The 17,251-nt window shown below is 46.2% G+C and overlaps 1 protein-coding gene across 2 annotated transcripts in view; it reads left to right on the forward strand.

The window, feature by feature from the left end:
• The window catches only part of LIN28B (lin-28 homolog B), a 71,829-nt gene extending 64,475 nt beyond the window's left edge, over positions 1-7,354 (forward strand). For both annotated transcript variants that reach the window (XM_038761318.1, XM_038761319.1), the window contains exon 5: positions 6,748-7,354. In XM_038761318.1, coding sequence (XP_038617246.1) covers positions 6,748-7,132 — 385 coding nt within the window. In that variant the 3' untranslated portion in view covers positions 7,133-7,354. The remainder of the gene's footprint in view (positions 1-6,747) is intronic.
• The last annotated feature ends 9,897 nt before the right edge of the window (positions 7,355-17,251 follow it).

Genomic DNA, 17,251 nt, shown 5'->3' on the forward strand with positions numbered 1-17,251 from the left:
TCATTCCCGGCATTCAGATCACCTCCCAGAGCTCATCCCTAGCTGGGGAGCACAAGAGAGGCAACGATATGGGGGTAGTCAGGCATGGGAAATACAAGTGGGAGAGAGGATGTGGGCTCGTCTACCAATGCTCCTATTTATTTAATCATCTGAGACCTCAAGAGTGAATCTCAGATTTTTTTCCCAATCAGTCGGTACCAGAACAGGGGCATTTTGTAGCCGGCTGTTTTCCGGGGAGGCAGTGCCTTCAGAGCAGGGGAAGATCTCACTGTTGCATCCATCGGTTCCGCCGCTGGTCTGCGAAGGGGGCTGAGGAGGGAGGGAGCGCTCTCTGCTCCAGTCCCTCCTCACTGTCCCCACCACCCTTCCTCACGCTCCCCACCCCCACTGTGAGGTGCAAAACATAGGCTCTCCTGACCCTAGAATACTGTACAGGGTCAGAAGGAGACTGCGACAACTCAACACCCCCTCATCTCCTCTCCTGGTTGTCCCGGCCCACCGGCCCCCGGCCCAGGCTAGGTTAGGGAAGCCTCCTTCTCCACCCAGAAAGGCCAAAACTCAGGTTTGTCCAGAGCGGTCTGCAAGGGGCTTTGTTGTCTTTCCTCTCTGGCCCAGCTCCAGTGGCCACGTGGAGGAGACGTGGCACTCGCTGCTCTCCATTCAGAATGGATAGGTTTGCCTCATTCAAGGAGAGTCCGTTCCTAAAATGTCCCCTCTCCCCGCAGGCCTGTATCAGATTACCGCCACGCGGCTCTTCTGAACTCAGCTCGAGGGTTGTTTCTCTGCGTCTGCAGTTCAACCCCGTTTGCTCCTTTGGGGGAAGACTCGGCAAGGCCAGAAGGGTGAACCAGACAGGACAGAGTGCCCCCAAAGTTCGGGAAGGGGAGGGTGAACAGGCCCGGGGTGGGAGGGGGAATGAGCCAGAAATGGGTGATTTCAGCCTGGGGCAAGGCCCCGGCCTTCTCCCGCTCAAACTGCCTGCCTGGAAGATCCCTTCCAGGTGTTTGCTCTGCCGCCTTTTTGCTGTTTCACTTCCGGGACTCATGAAGCCCTCGTGTACAGTTGTGTCAGAACAGAGCGTCTTTCCTGTAATTTTCAGCGCTGCAGCTAGCGGCACTCGCTGTTAATTAATCCAAACCCAGTTTGCACCAGCCGTACACTTGGCCACAAGACTATTTTCAAGCTACTGCAAGGGTACAGAAAATGTCTAGATTGGGAAATAGCATTTTCCCAAGCAAGCCCACCCCGTCTCTTCCTCCTCCCTCCCCTCCCCCTTTCCTGATCATGTCCAGGCTGTCACCTGCAAGTAATTTATAGAGGACTTTTTCATTTTCCTGCCATTAGATAACCCTAGAATGAGCCAAAATGGCTTCTCGACTTGTGTACCTTGGATTATTGTTAAAACGAAATCATTGGCCAACACTAAGGAGCAGACAGTTATGCTTACAGTTCTCGTCACTTGGGTCCACTGGATTGGAATTAGGGCTAATGGCATCATTTGGAAACCTAATAAAACTCTTTAATATGAAAGTGAAATTGTAGATTTTCCCTAAAACTCCAGGAAAGACTGTAAGCCTTTGTAGGGCAATTTTATTTACAGAATAAATAATAATAGTAAATTTATGGAATAATTTCATTTTCTTTCCAGGCAGATGCTGGTAATATTTTCAAGCACCTAACTAGTTATTTGGGAATTTTGCCTGCTTAAGTAGGAAGAAAGATTTCTAAGTCATGGAATCTTTGAGTATTTACTTGCTTGTTTTGTTCTTCTCCTACTAGCGAATACTTTCAAAGTTTGTTGGGACTGTTGTGTCGGCGTTAGTAGACCCTCGGCTTCCATTTAAAATTTCATTTCCTGTTCTTAAAAAAAAAACCCTTTCCTTTCATTTTTCAGCCACTAGATCAAGTGCAGGTTTGGAGTCATTGTCACCCATTGTAACCATGCTGGGACAAGGAGAAATCTTTGTGAAATATGAGGCTTTAGTAAAATGAAAGCACTCAGATTTTGAGCAGACTCTTGTTAGACAAAGGTCACTACATTCCTCAGGGGGTTTAAACAAAATGTGTTGGGTTTTGCTCTAAATTTACCTTTAAAAGGCCAGGAAAATGCCCGCAGGAGTTGATTGTCTGTACCTAATAATAATAATAATGATAGCATTTATTAAGCGCTTACTATGTGCAAAGCACTGTTCTAAGTGCTGGGGTGGTTAACAAGGTGATCCGGTTGTCAATCAATCAATCGTATTTATTGAGTGCTTACTGTGTGCAGAGCACTGTAGTAAGCGCTTGGGAAGTACAAGCTGGCAACATATAGAGACAGTCCCTACCCAACAGTGAGCTTACAGTCTAGAAGGGGGAGACAGAGAACAAAACCAAACATACTAACAAAATAAAATAAATAGAATAGATAGGTACAAGTAAAATAAATAGAGTAATTTGTCCCACGGGGGGCTCACAGTCTTCATCCCCATTTTACAGATGAGGTAACTGAGGCACAGAGAAATTAAGTGACGTGCCCAAAGTCACACACCTGATAAGTGGTGGAGCCGGGATTTGAACCCATGACCTCTGACTCCAAAGCCCGGGATCTTTCCACTGAGCCATGCTGCTTCTCCACCTTGTACCTGGATTGAAGTGCTCGGTTACCTTTGTTCTCTTTGGGGCTTGCAGTGGGTATAACTTAATTTGCTCAGGCCTGTGGCCACAGCAACACCAGCAGCACTGCTAGGCCCTGCCTGCTACTGCTCAGGCCAGACTTGCTTCCCCTGGGAAAACGCTCAAAGCCGACAGTGTTAAATCAAGCCCAGCAAGGAAAAGCAAAAGCCTGCTTTGTTAAAGTGTGCTTGAATGACGAGTCATGTGGTTAGTCCTATATCCAGGGTGCGGGGTGTGTGTGTGTGTGCACACTTACGCACATGCATGCAGGTAGATGCGTGTGATGATGCGTGACTGGACATTTCCACTTTGGTGCAAAATCCCTGGCCAACAGAGCACTTCAGCATAGGGGTGGCCACTCCTGCCAGGAAGAGTGATTGACACGAAATAAATCAATTGAAGTGCAGGATAAATAGCCCCATCTCCCCCTCGCCCCCCTCCACTCCACCCCTAAGCCCAGCCCCCCATACAATTTAATGCAACACTATGGGCAAGAGCTTGGCTAACCACTCCAGCCAGTGGCCGAGGGGCCCGGCTCTTCCTTTGAAAGCTGTCTGTCAAAGAGACGTCTGTGAAACAAAAGCGCATTTGGAAAGGGAAAACCATTCTGTAATCAAAATGTAAGATGAATTTAGAAGCAGAAGATGGTGGGGGCCCCCCGTCAGTGGAAGGTGAACCTTGATAGTGCTTCTTGGTCAATTGGGGGGAGGCAAGATGGTTCACTGAATTGGATAACATAGCGCATACCACAGTGACTGATTAAATTGATTTGTCCATAGCTGCAGCCTACTCCATTACGGAGGCCTTTTAACGTATTTTCAAACTTCTCCAAAAACAAGCTTCTGAATGAATGTGATCTCAGGAGAAAGAAGGGAACTGAATTCAGAAGAATGAAATCTTAGGACTGCACATTTATCCAGGTTCACTGTTCACCTTCCCGTTGCATCAAGGAAACACAGAGTGAACCCTAAAGTTAACATATCAATTCTTTGAAAAGGCTACACTCTTCCTCCCATCCCCCACCTAACATTTCCACCCCATCATTCATTCATTCATTCATTCAGTTGTATTTATTGAGCGCTTACTGTGTGCAGAGCACTGGACTAAGCACTTGGGAAGTACAAGTTGGCAACATATAGAGACGGCCCCTACCCAACAGTGGGCTCGCAGTCTGGAAGGGGGAGACAGAGAACAAAACAAAACATATTAACAAAATAAAATAAATAGAATAAGTATGTACAAATAAAATAGAGTAATAAATACATACAAGCATATATACATATATACAGGTGCTGTGGGGAGGGGAAGGAGGTAAGGCGGGAGGGGATGGAGAAATCCTTAAACAGCTTTCTGCAATGGCAAATTTAAAAGTGGGTGCGTCTAGCCCGGCTGAAGGAGGGGAATATGTTGTTGAAGAAGCTTGACAAGTCATCATATCAGCATCCCCCTCCCTCTCTCCCTTCCCTCACTACTCCTCTCCCTCTCCCACCCACTTCTTTCTCTGTCCCTTCCCCCCACCTCCTCTCCCTCTCTCCCTTTCCCCCCACCACCTCCTGCAATGGACAGGAGATGAGACAGTGTGTGGAGTTAGAAGCTAGATCTGGGCACTAAGTCTAGCTCAAAGAGCATCTTGGACCCAAGGTCTGCCCTGTCCTGGATTTGAGAAAGGGAGTGTAGTACAGTGCTCTGCACTCTGGAAGCACTCAATACCACTGACTGAGGGAATCCAGTGCATGTTTGGTGAAGGTTGTCAGGGTTTGTTCTTTTTTTCTGGTGTCTGTTGCTTTGTCCTTAGCTTCTCAGAAAACATGGCTAAGCAGCCACCTTTAAATACTAGCAGCATTGAAACAGTGGAACCGGAAGGTGAGATCATTAAGTTTGGTAATGTTTCAAAGAAACACTTTGAAGGGCAGAATGAATTTTTTTTTTTTTAAATCAATATTTTGCCTTGGTATGTGATTTCTGAGCTCTGTGTTTTTCTCCCCACATGAAACTATGTATAGTCGTGGCTTGAGCAGGAAAGAAGGAAACTTTGGATGAAACCTTAGTTTTAAAATCCAACCTGTTCTGTAGGCCACATTCTAGTGCAGGAAGAAAGGAAAAATTTGTGTCTCATGAATTTCAGTTTATAAATATAGAGTTGAATAAAATCGCAGTAGTCCAGACCTTAAGCAAGTCCTCATTTCTCTCTTTGCCCCCTTAAGAATACCAAGCAATTGTATTTACTGAATGCTTACTATGAGCAGAGCACTGTTCTAAGTGCTTGGAGACTACACTATAATGTGAGATTTCTTGACCTTAAGTGATATTGTGAATACCAGTTGTTTATGAGAATGAATCTTTGATATTAAGCAGTATCATTTCAATAAAAATATAAGTATAATTAATTTTTCTTTACCCATAGGCGTACAAGTTTTAGGGATTTATAATGCTGATTATAAAAATATAGGCTCCCCAGAAAAATGAGGAAGTGGAAATGAAAGTCGCCATTTTCAATATCATGCCCTGCACAAACACTTATCTTTCTTTTGTTATGTTATGAAAACCCTAGAGAGACCGTATTTGAATATTAAAGGTACTACTGTTTGTTTAAAAAAAAAAGAAAAGAATTGGGCATTATGTACAATTTAGGAAATAGTTTAAGGCCAAAAAATTACCAACACAATGAACATATCCATCAGCTTCTTCTGTCTTTAGGTATTTGACCCAGCAGCCTAAATCTGAGAGCAATTCTAAGTTTTCCTAACATTGGCAAAATTTTGTTGATCTTTTAGTTGGGCTGTTAGCAGATGGAAAAAAAGCCTTGAAATTCAGTAACACTGTAGTTTCCTTCCTAACTCAGCTGTGAGATTTAAAATAATTTTTGAAATTTATCAGCCCCAGAGACAATGCTGTGCACTTTAGTGAATACGTGAAAAATGTTCTATGAATGACTGAGGGCTTGGTAATGGTTATGTAGAGGAAGAATGTAACCCGAGGGAAAAATGAAATGTTTTTGCAAAGAAAAGCCCAGGAACAGTTTGCTGCTGTGGAATAGTCGACATTCCTTAGATCAGGTAACTTGGAGTTCCCTCCCACTTTCTCTGAGAAGCATCCCTTCTTCCTTTTGCGATCTCTCCTAAATTCTGGTCACCCTCCACTCGTTGTGGGATATTTCAACTCGGATATTTAAATACATCCTTCTAAGGTATAGTAAATTGTCAAACCACAGCCGAATTTCAGGCCTAGTGTGCTCCCCTGCGTTATTTATAAAGAGAAACAGTTCAGGGGATGTAACAAATGAGCAAATGTAGAAGCGCTGTTGATATGAGTCCAGCGTCGTAGGCTTGGGCATACTCAAAGCTGCTTTGCCAAATGTTTCCAAATGTTTGTGAACGTTTGTTTTGGTCCATTCTTGGCAATCCTAGCGACTGCGTATTTTATTTGACTGTTTGGTGCCATCTAGGGGCTACCAGAGAGCTGTTTCTTTTTGAGCGTGACTGACTTTTCCCTTCCCTGCCTTTAAACGAGTTTAGGGGTCTCCTGAGCATGCGGTCTCAGGGTTTCAAGACCAGCCTTTTAATGCCCTCCGTGAACAGAGCCAGTCAACCAATCAGTCAGTCAGTGGCACTTACTGAGCAATTACTGTATGTAGAGCACTGTAATGAGCGCTTGGGAGAGTACAGCATAACAAAGTTGGGAGACACATTTCCCCCCATCTTACCTCCTTCCCTTCCCCACAGCACCTGTATATATGTTTGTACATATTTGTTACTTTATTTATTTATTTTACTTGTACATATCTATTTTATTTTGTTGGTATGTTTGGTTTGGTTCTCTGTCTCCCCCCTTTAGACCGTGAGCCCACTGTTGGGTAGGGACCGTCTCTATATGTTGCCAACTTGTACTTCCCAAGCGCTTAGTACAGTGCTCTGCACACAGTAAGCGCTCAATAAATACGATTGATGATGATGATGATGAAAGGGCTTACAGTCAGTGCAGGCTTGGGTCAGCCAGCGGTGCCCAAGGAGTCCAGGGCTCACGTGTTCCCCTTGGGTTTCCTCCCTCTTTCTGACGGTTCCTTTAACCGCGCAGCCCTGCTTCTCTTTGCAGATGCTACAACTGTGGCGGCCTGGATCACCACGCTAAGGAATGCAGCCTACCTCCTCAGCCCAAGAAGTGCCATTGCTGCCAGAGCATCCTGCACATGGTGGCCACCTGCCCCCACAAAACGGGGGCACAGCCACCCTCCAGCTCTCAGGGAAGACCAGAACCAGAGCCTCAGCCCTCCACATCCGCAGCCGCCGCCGTCCCCAGAGAGGCAGGAGGAACAGCTGCCGGTCACCCGACTCCCCTGCACCCGCCGGAGGGTAGTAAGTCCGAGGGCTCCGAACGCCCGGGTAGGTCGCCCCAGGAATCTTCCTCCGGCAAAGTCTCAGCCTCACCCGAAGAACCGAGCCGGAAGGGGCCTTCCGTTCAAAAACGGAAAAAGACTTAGGATGCCGTCTCCCAGCGGTCCAGCTCCTTGACCCGCTCGGAATGTCTACCTCACACAACGACAGGGGAGTGATTTCGCACTCGGCCGCCGACCCAGAATCTGACTACTGTTGAGGAACTGTGAAATTTTCTAAACGGAGAAAATCGCTTGAAGCCGGTTGCGTTGGAACATAGAAACAGAGTCTCTTCTGTTTCCTGTCTTTCAGGGGATCCCATGGGAGGAAGAGGGAGGGCGGGTGTGGGGGGGAGAGATTGTATGTGCGTCTGTGTGTGTGTCTGTGTCTGTGTGTGTGTGTGTGAGAGAGAGATTGTGTCAGCACACACCTCTGAGAACTGAATCTGTCTCTGTATCCCACATATACACGGTGGGGAAAGGGGAGGTACACTATTATACCTGTGTGTGCTCGTGCGTGCGCACACACACACACACACACACACACACACACACACACACACACTCTTTCTCCTCATCATGATCAGAAATGCTAGAATTCATTGCCTCTCTGAAGCAATATTCCCATGGTTTGAAGTGAGGCCGGGAATTTGTCCCTGGACCTGTCATGCTACAATACTTTTTTTATTTATGTATTAAATAAAAAAACCATGACTGTTACTTTTCACATGAACCAAAAGGCTACATCAAGTCTCACAGCTACCTGGCCCCGGTACTGGGGGTGCATCTCTCTCCACTCCCACCTGCCCCAACTCTCCCATATTCAGATTTTTTTTCCTCCACAGTTTATGGGGTGGCGGGTGGTAGCCTCACCAGCGGAATGCCCCCACTGCCACCGCCACCATGTCCCCCTAATCTAGGTGGTCCTGGAATGAGGGGCTCCAGCAAAGACCACGAATGTTTTCTTTTCTGTGTCGGGATCTCAGATGTTTTACATGGACATGGGTTGGTTGTTAAGTAGATGCCTTTTGTGAGCCATGGGGTGAGCATGTTGTGAAAGTGATTGGTACTGCATCGTTTTGAGCAGCAGTAGAGTGCCGCCCGGCTGTGACTTTGTTCTGTGGTGCAGGGCTGGGAATGGCCGCAACCAAGTGAAGCCCACCAAGGGCCTATCTCTTGCCTGCTACTCAGAGTCAAGGAAAGAACTCTACTAGCCTGGTGGGGTTCTCTGGAAAAGGAAAAGCCACCACCATTGGCATGACTGTCGAGAGGGAGAGCACCGTGGGGGCAGACCTCCCCTCCAGTGGCAGATGAGAGCGCCCAGGCCCAAGGACAACAGGCCGAGGGGCTGAGAGTTGGGGGAACGGACTCATTTTTGCCAGCCACCCGACTGGAGCTGGGTGCGGCTGGAGGGGTCAAAGGTACCTGTGAAGACTACAGCTTCTGGCCTGCGGATGCTGTTTGCGGCAAATATCTAAGGTGTCTCTCTGGGTACCACGTCATCTGCAGTCTTCACGGGGTTCTTCTCCTCTATGGCTGACCGAAAGCGGGGGTGGGGTGGGAGGGGGTGGGGGGTGGGGGGACTACCTTGTAAACTTTATGGTATTGGTACATTTACGCTGACCGACAGACGAAATGGGGGCCATCTGTTTCATGTTTCAGTTGTTCATCTCAAATTCTAAAATCCTATGGAAGGAAATTCCCGATTTGGAAAAGCCTAGAGAATACGGGCAATATACATAGGTTTAGAAGAACCTGGTAGGTGTACGCTCAGATAATCAGAAAATGAAAAACAGCATGAATCAAATCAGACCTGTTCTGTTGTGAATTTGGCCTCCCCCTCTCCCACCGGTCCTCGCAGGGGAGATCTTTTTGCCCTCTCGCAGCCGCTGCAGGCAGCAACAGAGGGGACTGTGGTGCCCGGGCACGGCTGTGCCTGGGGAGGGGTGGGGAGGGGTGGGGGGTATATTCACGGTGTATGCTGAGAGTCTCAGTACGCTGTAATGCAAAGCTTATCTTTGACGATATTGAATGTGATGTATCTACTAGAGAGAAGTTCTTCCTTGCCTTAGGTAAGGAGTGTAAGCTAATTTAAATTATGTAGACCAAGTGGCATTGCGACACCTCAGAGCAGGTGCGACAACCAGGTTAAAACGGCAACAATGCAAGACGCAGGTCACTTTGAAAATGCAAACCAAAGTCTCTTTTGACATTGTAGAAATAGAAAACAGTGGATTTGGAAATTGAACATTCCCTGTTTCCGTAGAACGAGTTCAGAGCTGAGATGAGAAGGAGAGACCATTCAGGCAGCAATCAGTTTACCCGCACCTTGCTGGTGCAATTCGAAAACACTCAACACCAACCCAGACTGAACTGTTAAGAGCCCTCATTATCAAACCAATCTTATGCTTAAATGCTTAGGGTTTATTTTTTTATATGAGAATATTATCACTTAATTACATAACCTACTCAGGACAAAGAACTTTGCTCAGGGAATATACCATGTCATTTTGGGGTTTTTTTTCCTTTACAGAATAGTCTACAAGCCTGCTTTCTCAAAAACAAACCAAATAATGTAGACCTTTATATAAAGTATTATGTGCTGATATTAGTAACTACCTCTGAGTTTGACATAGACCTATGTTTCTGATAATCAGATATCAAAGTCTTGTATTTTAGTTTGTGTGAAAAGACCGATTAAGTGGTAATTCCTGGACTGGTTGCTTCTGTGGATATTTGTGACACCGGGCACAGTATTACACAGGTAAAAATTTTTTTATTCTGTTTACAGCAAAAGGCTACCTCGTACTTAATGGATAGCACACCTTTAAGCTACATGCCAAGCCGTAAAGGTGGTTGTTGAGCCTATCGTATACACCCTTTTACCTGCATTATATATACGTATATATATATATAGTGTGTGTGTGTATATATATATATATAGTGTTTCATAACTGCATAGAACTGACCAATACTTGTGAAAAAAAACCACGACAGATTTTCAGTTGTGTGAAGTCTCCAGACATTTTCTAAAAGTTGCCATGTATTTTGTCTAAAGTCTTGTGGGCACTCTTCACAAAAGCCAAATCAAACACTAAAGCAGCTTTGGAATTAGCGCTTGTCCAGGGACTCTCACGCTGGGTGAGGGCCTGAGGCAGCTAAGGCCACTGGTGTTACCCCCTGTTCCCACTGCACCAAACCTCAACGGTTTGCAGTGCGTCCAGCTGTGGGAATAAACCAAACCGCAGTGATTCCGAGAAGGATCACAAGGTGTGACGTTGGCCAAACTGGACCCTGAAACACTACAAGGGGAGGGGTCTGGAACCTCAACGTGACCGTGGCAGGCCACAGAGAGATCCCATCTCTCTTCCCGCCTCCCCCACCCCCCCCCTTGCCCCAGGGAATTTTTCGCACTCTCAAATCAAGTCCAGCGAAAGCTGCCCCTTGCTCCCAGGCCCTCACTGGATATAATAATAATATGAAAAGAATAATAATAATGATAGTAATAATAAGAGTGGTATTCCTGAAGTGCTTACTATGTGCCAAGCATTGCGCTAAGCACTGGGGTAGATAAAATACAATCAGCTCAGACACAGTCCCCACCCTAAATGAGGTTCACAGTCCAAGTGGGACATAGAACAGATAGTTAACGTCCACATTTTACAGATGAAGAAACTGAGGCACAGAGAGGCTTAAGTGACTCGCCCAAGGTCACCCAGCGGGCCAAGAGCAGGATGTTAAGTAGGAAAGAGACCTGAATTAGTGGAAGCGTGTTCACCCCAGGAGGCTATGCGGAGCCGCTTCCATAGTCTGAGAGTAAGGCAGCTCAGGTTATACCGGTAGCCAGACAGCCAGTCTTCTTGCTCGTTCCCACTCCCTTTTGTTTCGCCCCCGGGATCTGCCCGAGTGGCGGGGCGTGGAATTTAGCTTTGTGAACAGTGACCCATCAGTGTAATAAGCTTTGGAACATTCACTGTAAGATGAATTAGAGAGGACTTGGGAAATCTCATTAAGTCTTAAAATTAATTTAAGTTAATTTATCTGTTGTCTGAAAGAAATGTTTATCCTAAGAGTATATATATCTATTTCCCCTTTGGTTAGAATAACTGGGACAATATGTACATGTGCAGATGGACTGACTTTAATTTTCTAGCTGTCTTAATGAGATTTATAAGCTGCAGAGAAAAACACCTTGTTCAAAGCATCAGGTTTTATCTTGCGTATAGATCAACAGCCTCTTTTAAGATGGGGTTGTTGCATCCACTCTGCTATACTTGTTGAAAAGGTAGTTTTAGAAGTTCCTCTAGGAACGTGTTTATGTTCTGCTAAAAACGGGGCCATTGTTCTGACAAAATGTTGTACTAGGAAAATGTACTGTGCTATTTACTACAGCCGTGTCACTTACCAAATGGCCGTGCCACCAGCATCAAAGAGATAATGGTGTCGACTACCTCTTGAATTACTGACAGTTAACAGCCCCTGGCCCTCATCTCTTGACTGGCTCTACCTAGTAGGAGTTGCTTTCTGAATCGAACAACTCGAACCATACTAGAGACCAAAGTGAACACTGATTTCTATTTGTCTTTAATACTGTGTCTTATCTAGTGTTTTACAGTTTATCCTATGTAGTTTAGAGATTACCTCATTGTCCGTTTTGACTCGCATTGTTTACAAGCTCAAAAAAAAAATCACTTGAATCAACAGTTTTTCAAAGGAAGAAAGGACTGTGATGTCTTGAAGGGCGTCTCACCTGTTTACTGGCATCTTCACAGACTAACGCACTGATCGCCCTTCAGCAAGATCCTGTATTTTCTACTAGCATTTCATGCCTAATGTCTTATTTCTGTCAATCATGGATATTGTGAGGTAAAAGAAGATCACGATTAAAAAAAAAATAAACCTATAATGTTGCCATTTCTAGTGGCCATTGGAAATTTTTCTGTGGTTTGCGTAGTTGAAGGGCCCACGTCAGTCCCTCTCCCAGACTCTTGCTCTCCAGCCCCACGCACCATGTGGAGACAGGTCACTTAGGGTCTGGTGCGTCTTGGGAAAGACACACTTTACCAAAGAGGCTAAACAACCCTCGCAGCCACCGCATGAAACATCAAATCCAGCTGCCCCGTCCGTCGAAGCCGAAGGTGACTTTTGGAGTCGAAACCCCTCAGCCATGTGGTCACCCACAGTGGCGAAAGACCCAACACCTTCGGCAGGGCTAGGTTTAGAATTCTCTTGCAGTCTTTCTGATGAATCTTAAACTCTTTGAAAAGCACAACTGATCAGGGCCAGCGTGCATCAGTACCAGCCACCTGATATGCTGAATGTAGAGTTAGCATAATTTTTTTACGACGTAAGACTGTATTTATTATTTATTAACGACGTGACTCTTAAAACCTTACCAGTGCAGCTGTTGAGTTCATCTGTCGATCCCACCCACCATAAAGGACAGTTATTTAAATCGTGTCATTTTTCCAGTAACCATGTGAAGGATTGTATACTTGGATGTTTCTATAACGGTGATTGTACAAGTATTTTTATCATCATGTTTTCATTGAGGTCTACTATTTGAAGGAGTAGCTTTGCGTTGTCACATGATGTACCTTTTTAACAATTAAAATTTTTTTTAATCTAATGAGGATTTTCCATTTTCTTGGAAAGACACAAGTGAACACCACTGTCGTATTTCAAGTCAGCTTAATTAAGGTGCAGAATTTGAGAAGACAAGTTTTTAAGTTCTTTCATCCTAGGACCCTATTGTGTGCTAGTTGAATTTGAAGAATGTTTAAAAGTATCATAGGCTCCTGGTAGCTCAAATACAATCCTGAGGCAAAAGAGAGATTCTGCCCACCCCGCTCCATAATGTCTTGCCATATATTACTCTGAATTACTCTGATATAGGACTTCTCACCAGCAGGCTTTTAATGACCTTTTGGTTCTTTAAGCAACCCATCTGTGATCCAGCATTAGTATTCCCCCTCATAATGCCTTTCTTATCCATTCAGGCTCCAAACCCCTTGGGAACTTGCCAATTTGTTTGATGAGGGTGGTTAGAACTCATAAAGCATCAGCTCCTGGCTCATGTAGACTGGTTTCCATATTTCCTGAAACTTAAAAAAATCCTAGTAGAGGAAAATCTTCCATCTCCCTTGTACTCTTTCAAGCACTTGGTCCAGGGCCCAGTACACACACAATAGAGACTCAATAAATACTATTGATTGGTAGGGTGAGTGAGCCAAGGTGGTAAAGAACCCCGGTGTCAAAGGGATACATGCAGGAACCCCTAATTGGTAATCTTGTCCCATGGCCATTTGTCTTTGTAGTCCCCTATTGTAACAACTTCTTAACAAGTTTTGAGGGTCTGAATTCTGCTCCTTTCCAGTCATTATTTGTGATATGATGTCTTGAAGGTGAGGGAGAGTCCTGTGGGGGACTTACACTTTGGCTTCTTGACTGCATACAGTCACTTTGGGGGGCGGGTGTAAAAGGAAATAATTAAAGGGAAGTTATGAGATGACTTAATAAGCAATGAAATTTGTACAAAGAATTCTGGGACAACATACACTCTCTTCCACCATTTCTGATTCAATCTAGGTTGTCGGGTCCCGCATTAGTAGACCCTTCCAGGTGTTGGACTGCTCGTGCCAGCAGCAATTCTAGGGAAAGCATAGGCTGTTTCAGAATGCCCTCAGGAAGCCCTACCTGCAACCAGATTTTCACTGTCAACACAGAATTCAATGCTGTCCCAAAATCCTGCTACTAAGGCAGTCCGCTATCCCACAATGGATTCTCCCACCTCTCTCCAATAAGTCATATTTATTGAGTGCTTACTGTGTGCCGAGCACTGTATTTTGTGCCTGGGAGAGTATGATACAACAGAGTTGGCAGACACCTTCCCTGCTCTAGAGGTTAGTCTATAGTCTCCATCACTGACTTTCCCTCATGTCCAGAACAGCCATCCAACAGTAACAGATATTATTAAAGTAGTGGTATTTGTTAAGCACTCACAAGCCAAACATATTAAGCACTGAGGTAGATGATAGATAATCCCTCTGTCCCACATGAGGCTCACAGTCTAAGGGGGGACAGAGGACGCTGCTTGAGAAGCAGCGTGGCTCAGTGGAAAGAGCCCAGGTTTGGGAGTCAGAAGTCATGGGTTCTAATCCCGGCTCCGCCACTTGTCAGCTGTGTGACTTTGGGTAAGTCACTTCACTTCTCTGGGCCTCAGTTCCCTCGTCTGTAAAATGGGGATTAAGACTGAGCCCCACGTGGGACAACCTTGATTACCTTGTATCCCTCCAGCGCTTAGAACAGTGATTGGCACATACTAAGCGCTTATCAAATACCAACATTATTATTATTAAGGAGGGAGAACAGGTATCTAATCCCCACTTTACAGATGACGAAACAGGTAATATGACGAAACGGCTTGCCCATGGTCACAGTAGGCAAGTGGTGGAGCCAGGATTCGATTCCCAAGCCCAGGTTCTTTCGTCCGAGACGCTACTTGAGAGTAGGTTAACTTCCCTTCCTCTTTCCTTGATACTCAGTGCAGCGACCCAGCAAAAACCACCCCAAACCCCTGATTTTCTCCTCTCCACTCCTGACTGTCCCACAGGTCGCTTCCCTCTAGTTGAAGTCTCCCTACGCTAAACCCAGGGGTTCCAGGATAGCATCTCCCAGGCCAAGTACCTCTCCACTCCCCCTCCCTGGGCCCGGGCCAGAACTGGACAAGTGCGAATTCCTACAAGCCTCCTGGGAATGATGACAGGGACAATGGAGGCCAGTGCAGTCTGCCTGGGAGAAATCCTTCCTGTTCTCTCCTCACCCCTTCTCTACCCTCTCTTGCCTGCCATTCCCTTACCATCTTTGCCCAACCCCAGCTAACCACCAAGCTACTCGCCTTGGTTGTCCCGCTGTCCCCTCAAATTTAACATGTTTAAAATGGAATTCCTTATCTTCCCACCTAAACCTTCCTCCCCCTAACTTTCCTATCACTGTGGATGGCACCACCATTCTTCCTGTCTCACAAGCCCTTAATCTCGGTGCTATCCTTGACACCTAGCTCTCATTCAACCCACATATTCAATCCACTCAATTCTGTAGGTTCAGCCTTCACAACATCACTAAAATCTGACCTTTCCTGTCCATCCAAAATGCTACCATGTTAATCCAGTCATTTATCCTATCATGCCCTGATTACTTTAACAGCCTCTTTGCTTACCTCCCAGCCTCCTGACTCTCTCCATTCCAATCAGTACTTCATTTTTCTACAAAAACCACTTCTCAAGAACCTCCAGTGGTTGCTCATCCACCTCTGTCTGCATCAGAAAGAAACTTTTCATCATGGGCTTAAAGCATTTAATCACCTTGCCCCCTCTTACCTCACTACTCTTCCTACTAACAAGCCAGGCCATACAATTTGCTCCTCTAATGCTAACCTTCTCACTGTACCTCGACCTTGTCAGCTTGCCACCAACCTCCAGCCCACATCCTGCTTCTGGTGTGGAACACCCTCCTCATATTTGACGGAAAATTACACTACCACCCCTCCTCCCCTTAAAGCCTTCCGGAAGGCACATCTCCTCCAGGAAGCCTTCCCTAAGACCTTTTTCCCTTTTTTTCAACTCCCTACTGCTTAGCCTTGACTTGCTCCCTTAATTCATCCCCCATCCCATCCCCACAGCAGTAAGCACTCAATAAATATGATTGACCGACCTGCTGACCTACCTGGGCTGTCTCCATCGCCAGCATAGCCAAGCCAACACTAGAGGGAAACCTTTACTTGCTCTGGCTGGACATTTGGAGGTTTCCCATTTTTCCAATCTCCTGCTGCCCGCAAGGGACAAACCTAATTCCAAGAAGACTCCTGTAGCCCGAACTGCAGGCCGAGCCCTGGCCCACCTTCCTGCCCACACTGCTGCGACACTAGGAGGGGGCTTCAGCAGCTCTCTGGGCCTCGGATGCCACAGGGGCTGTATTCATTCAATCAATTGTATTTATTGGGGGAGGTAGGGTGGGGCCTTTGTCTCCAAGGAGGAAGGCCTTGGGAAGCCTCTGGTTCAGCAGAGGAGGCAGTTAAAGGCAGTTTAAAGTGATACCGGGCTGGGGTCTGCATTTTATGACTGGAGTTGATCTTCTGTCCTTTTGATGCTTGGTTATCTGCTGACCATTTGTTTAAAGCCATTCCTTTCAGGGCTTCACTGAACTCTGCCCCCTCAGCTCCAGAGGAATAACATTTTATCTCTTGGCCTATCCAAGAGAGTGCAGCTGGATGGGTTGGGTTCCACACCCCCACTTCCCCATTGCCCCACCACTGGGGAGAGGGGAGCAGGGAGCACTTTAGGACTCAAATCCTTTCAAGCACTGTTCATTCATTCAATCACATTTATTGAGCGGTTACTGAGTAGAGCATTTGGCAGAGTACAATACACCAGTAAACAGGTACATTCCCTTCCCACAATGAGCTTACAGTCTCAGGGGACTGGTCCCAACCCCAACCCAGAGCAGGCCAACAGTGGTAATTCTGGGTGGCCCAGTGGAAAGAACTTCGGGCTGAGAGTCAGGGAATGCAAGTTCTGTTCCCAGTTCTCCCAAAGACCTGCTGGGTGACTTTGGGAAACTCACCCATTCTAGGCTCTGTTTCATCCTCTGGAAAATGGGGATTAGATCCACACTCTAAGTGCTTAATAAATATCATAATTAGCAAAGAGCATACATAACCCCTGGGGTCCCCAAAAACTTCTGCTGCTGTTTAGAAGGCTAAAGTTTACAGGGGACTAATGTTGGGGGGGTGGGGTGGAGGGTGTGCATAGAGATGAGAAGCAGCATGGCCTAGTGGATAGAGTCAGAAGTACCCAACTTCAATGCGTATCTGCTATGTGATCATGTGACGTCTTCTCTCTGGGCCTCAGTTACCTCAGCTGTAAAATGGGGATTGAGACTATGAGTCCCACGTGGGACAGGTACTGTGTCCATCCCAATTTGCTTGTATCCAATCCCAACGCTCAGTACAGTGTCTATATATAGTAAGCACTTAACAAATACCATTATTACTATTATTATTGTCAGGCCCCTCCAGGCCGCTCTGAGGCACTGAGCCTGAGGTGGGAACCCCTGGAGCTGCTGCAGAGTCCCCAAAACAAACCCCTGGTGTGCTCTCTAGCTGGGCCCGTAACCCCAGGCCCACCCCCAACCCCAGGCCCACCCCCAACCTGGACTCCCACTGGCCAT

The sequence above is a fragment of the Tachyglossus aculeatus genome, chromosome 19 (assembly GCF_015852505.1).
Source record: "Tachyglossus aculeatus isolate mTacAcu1 chromosome 19, mTacAcu1.pri, whole genome shotgun sequence".
NCBI lineage: Eukaryota > Metazoa > Chordata > Mammalia > Monotremata > Tachyglossidae > Tachyglossus > Tachyglossus aculeatus.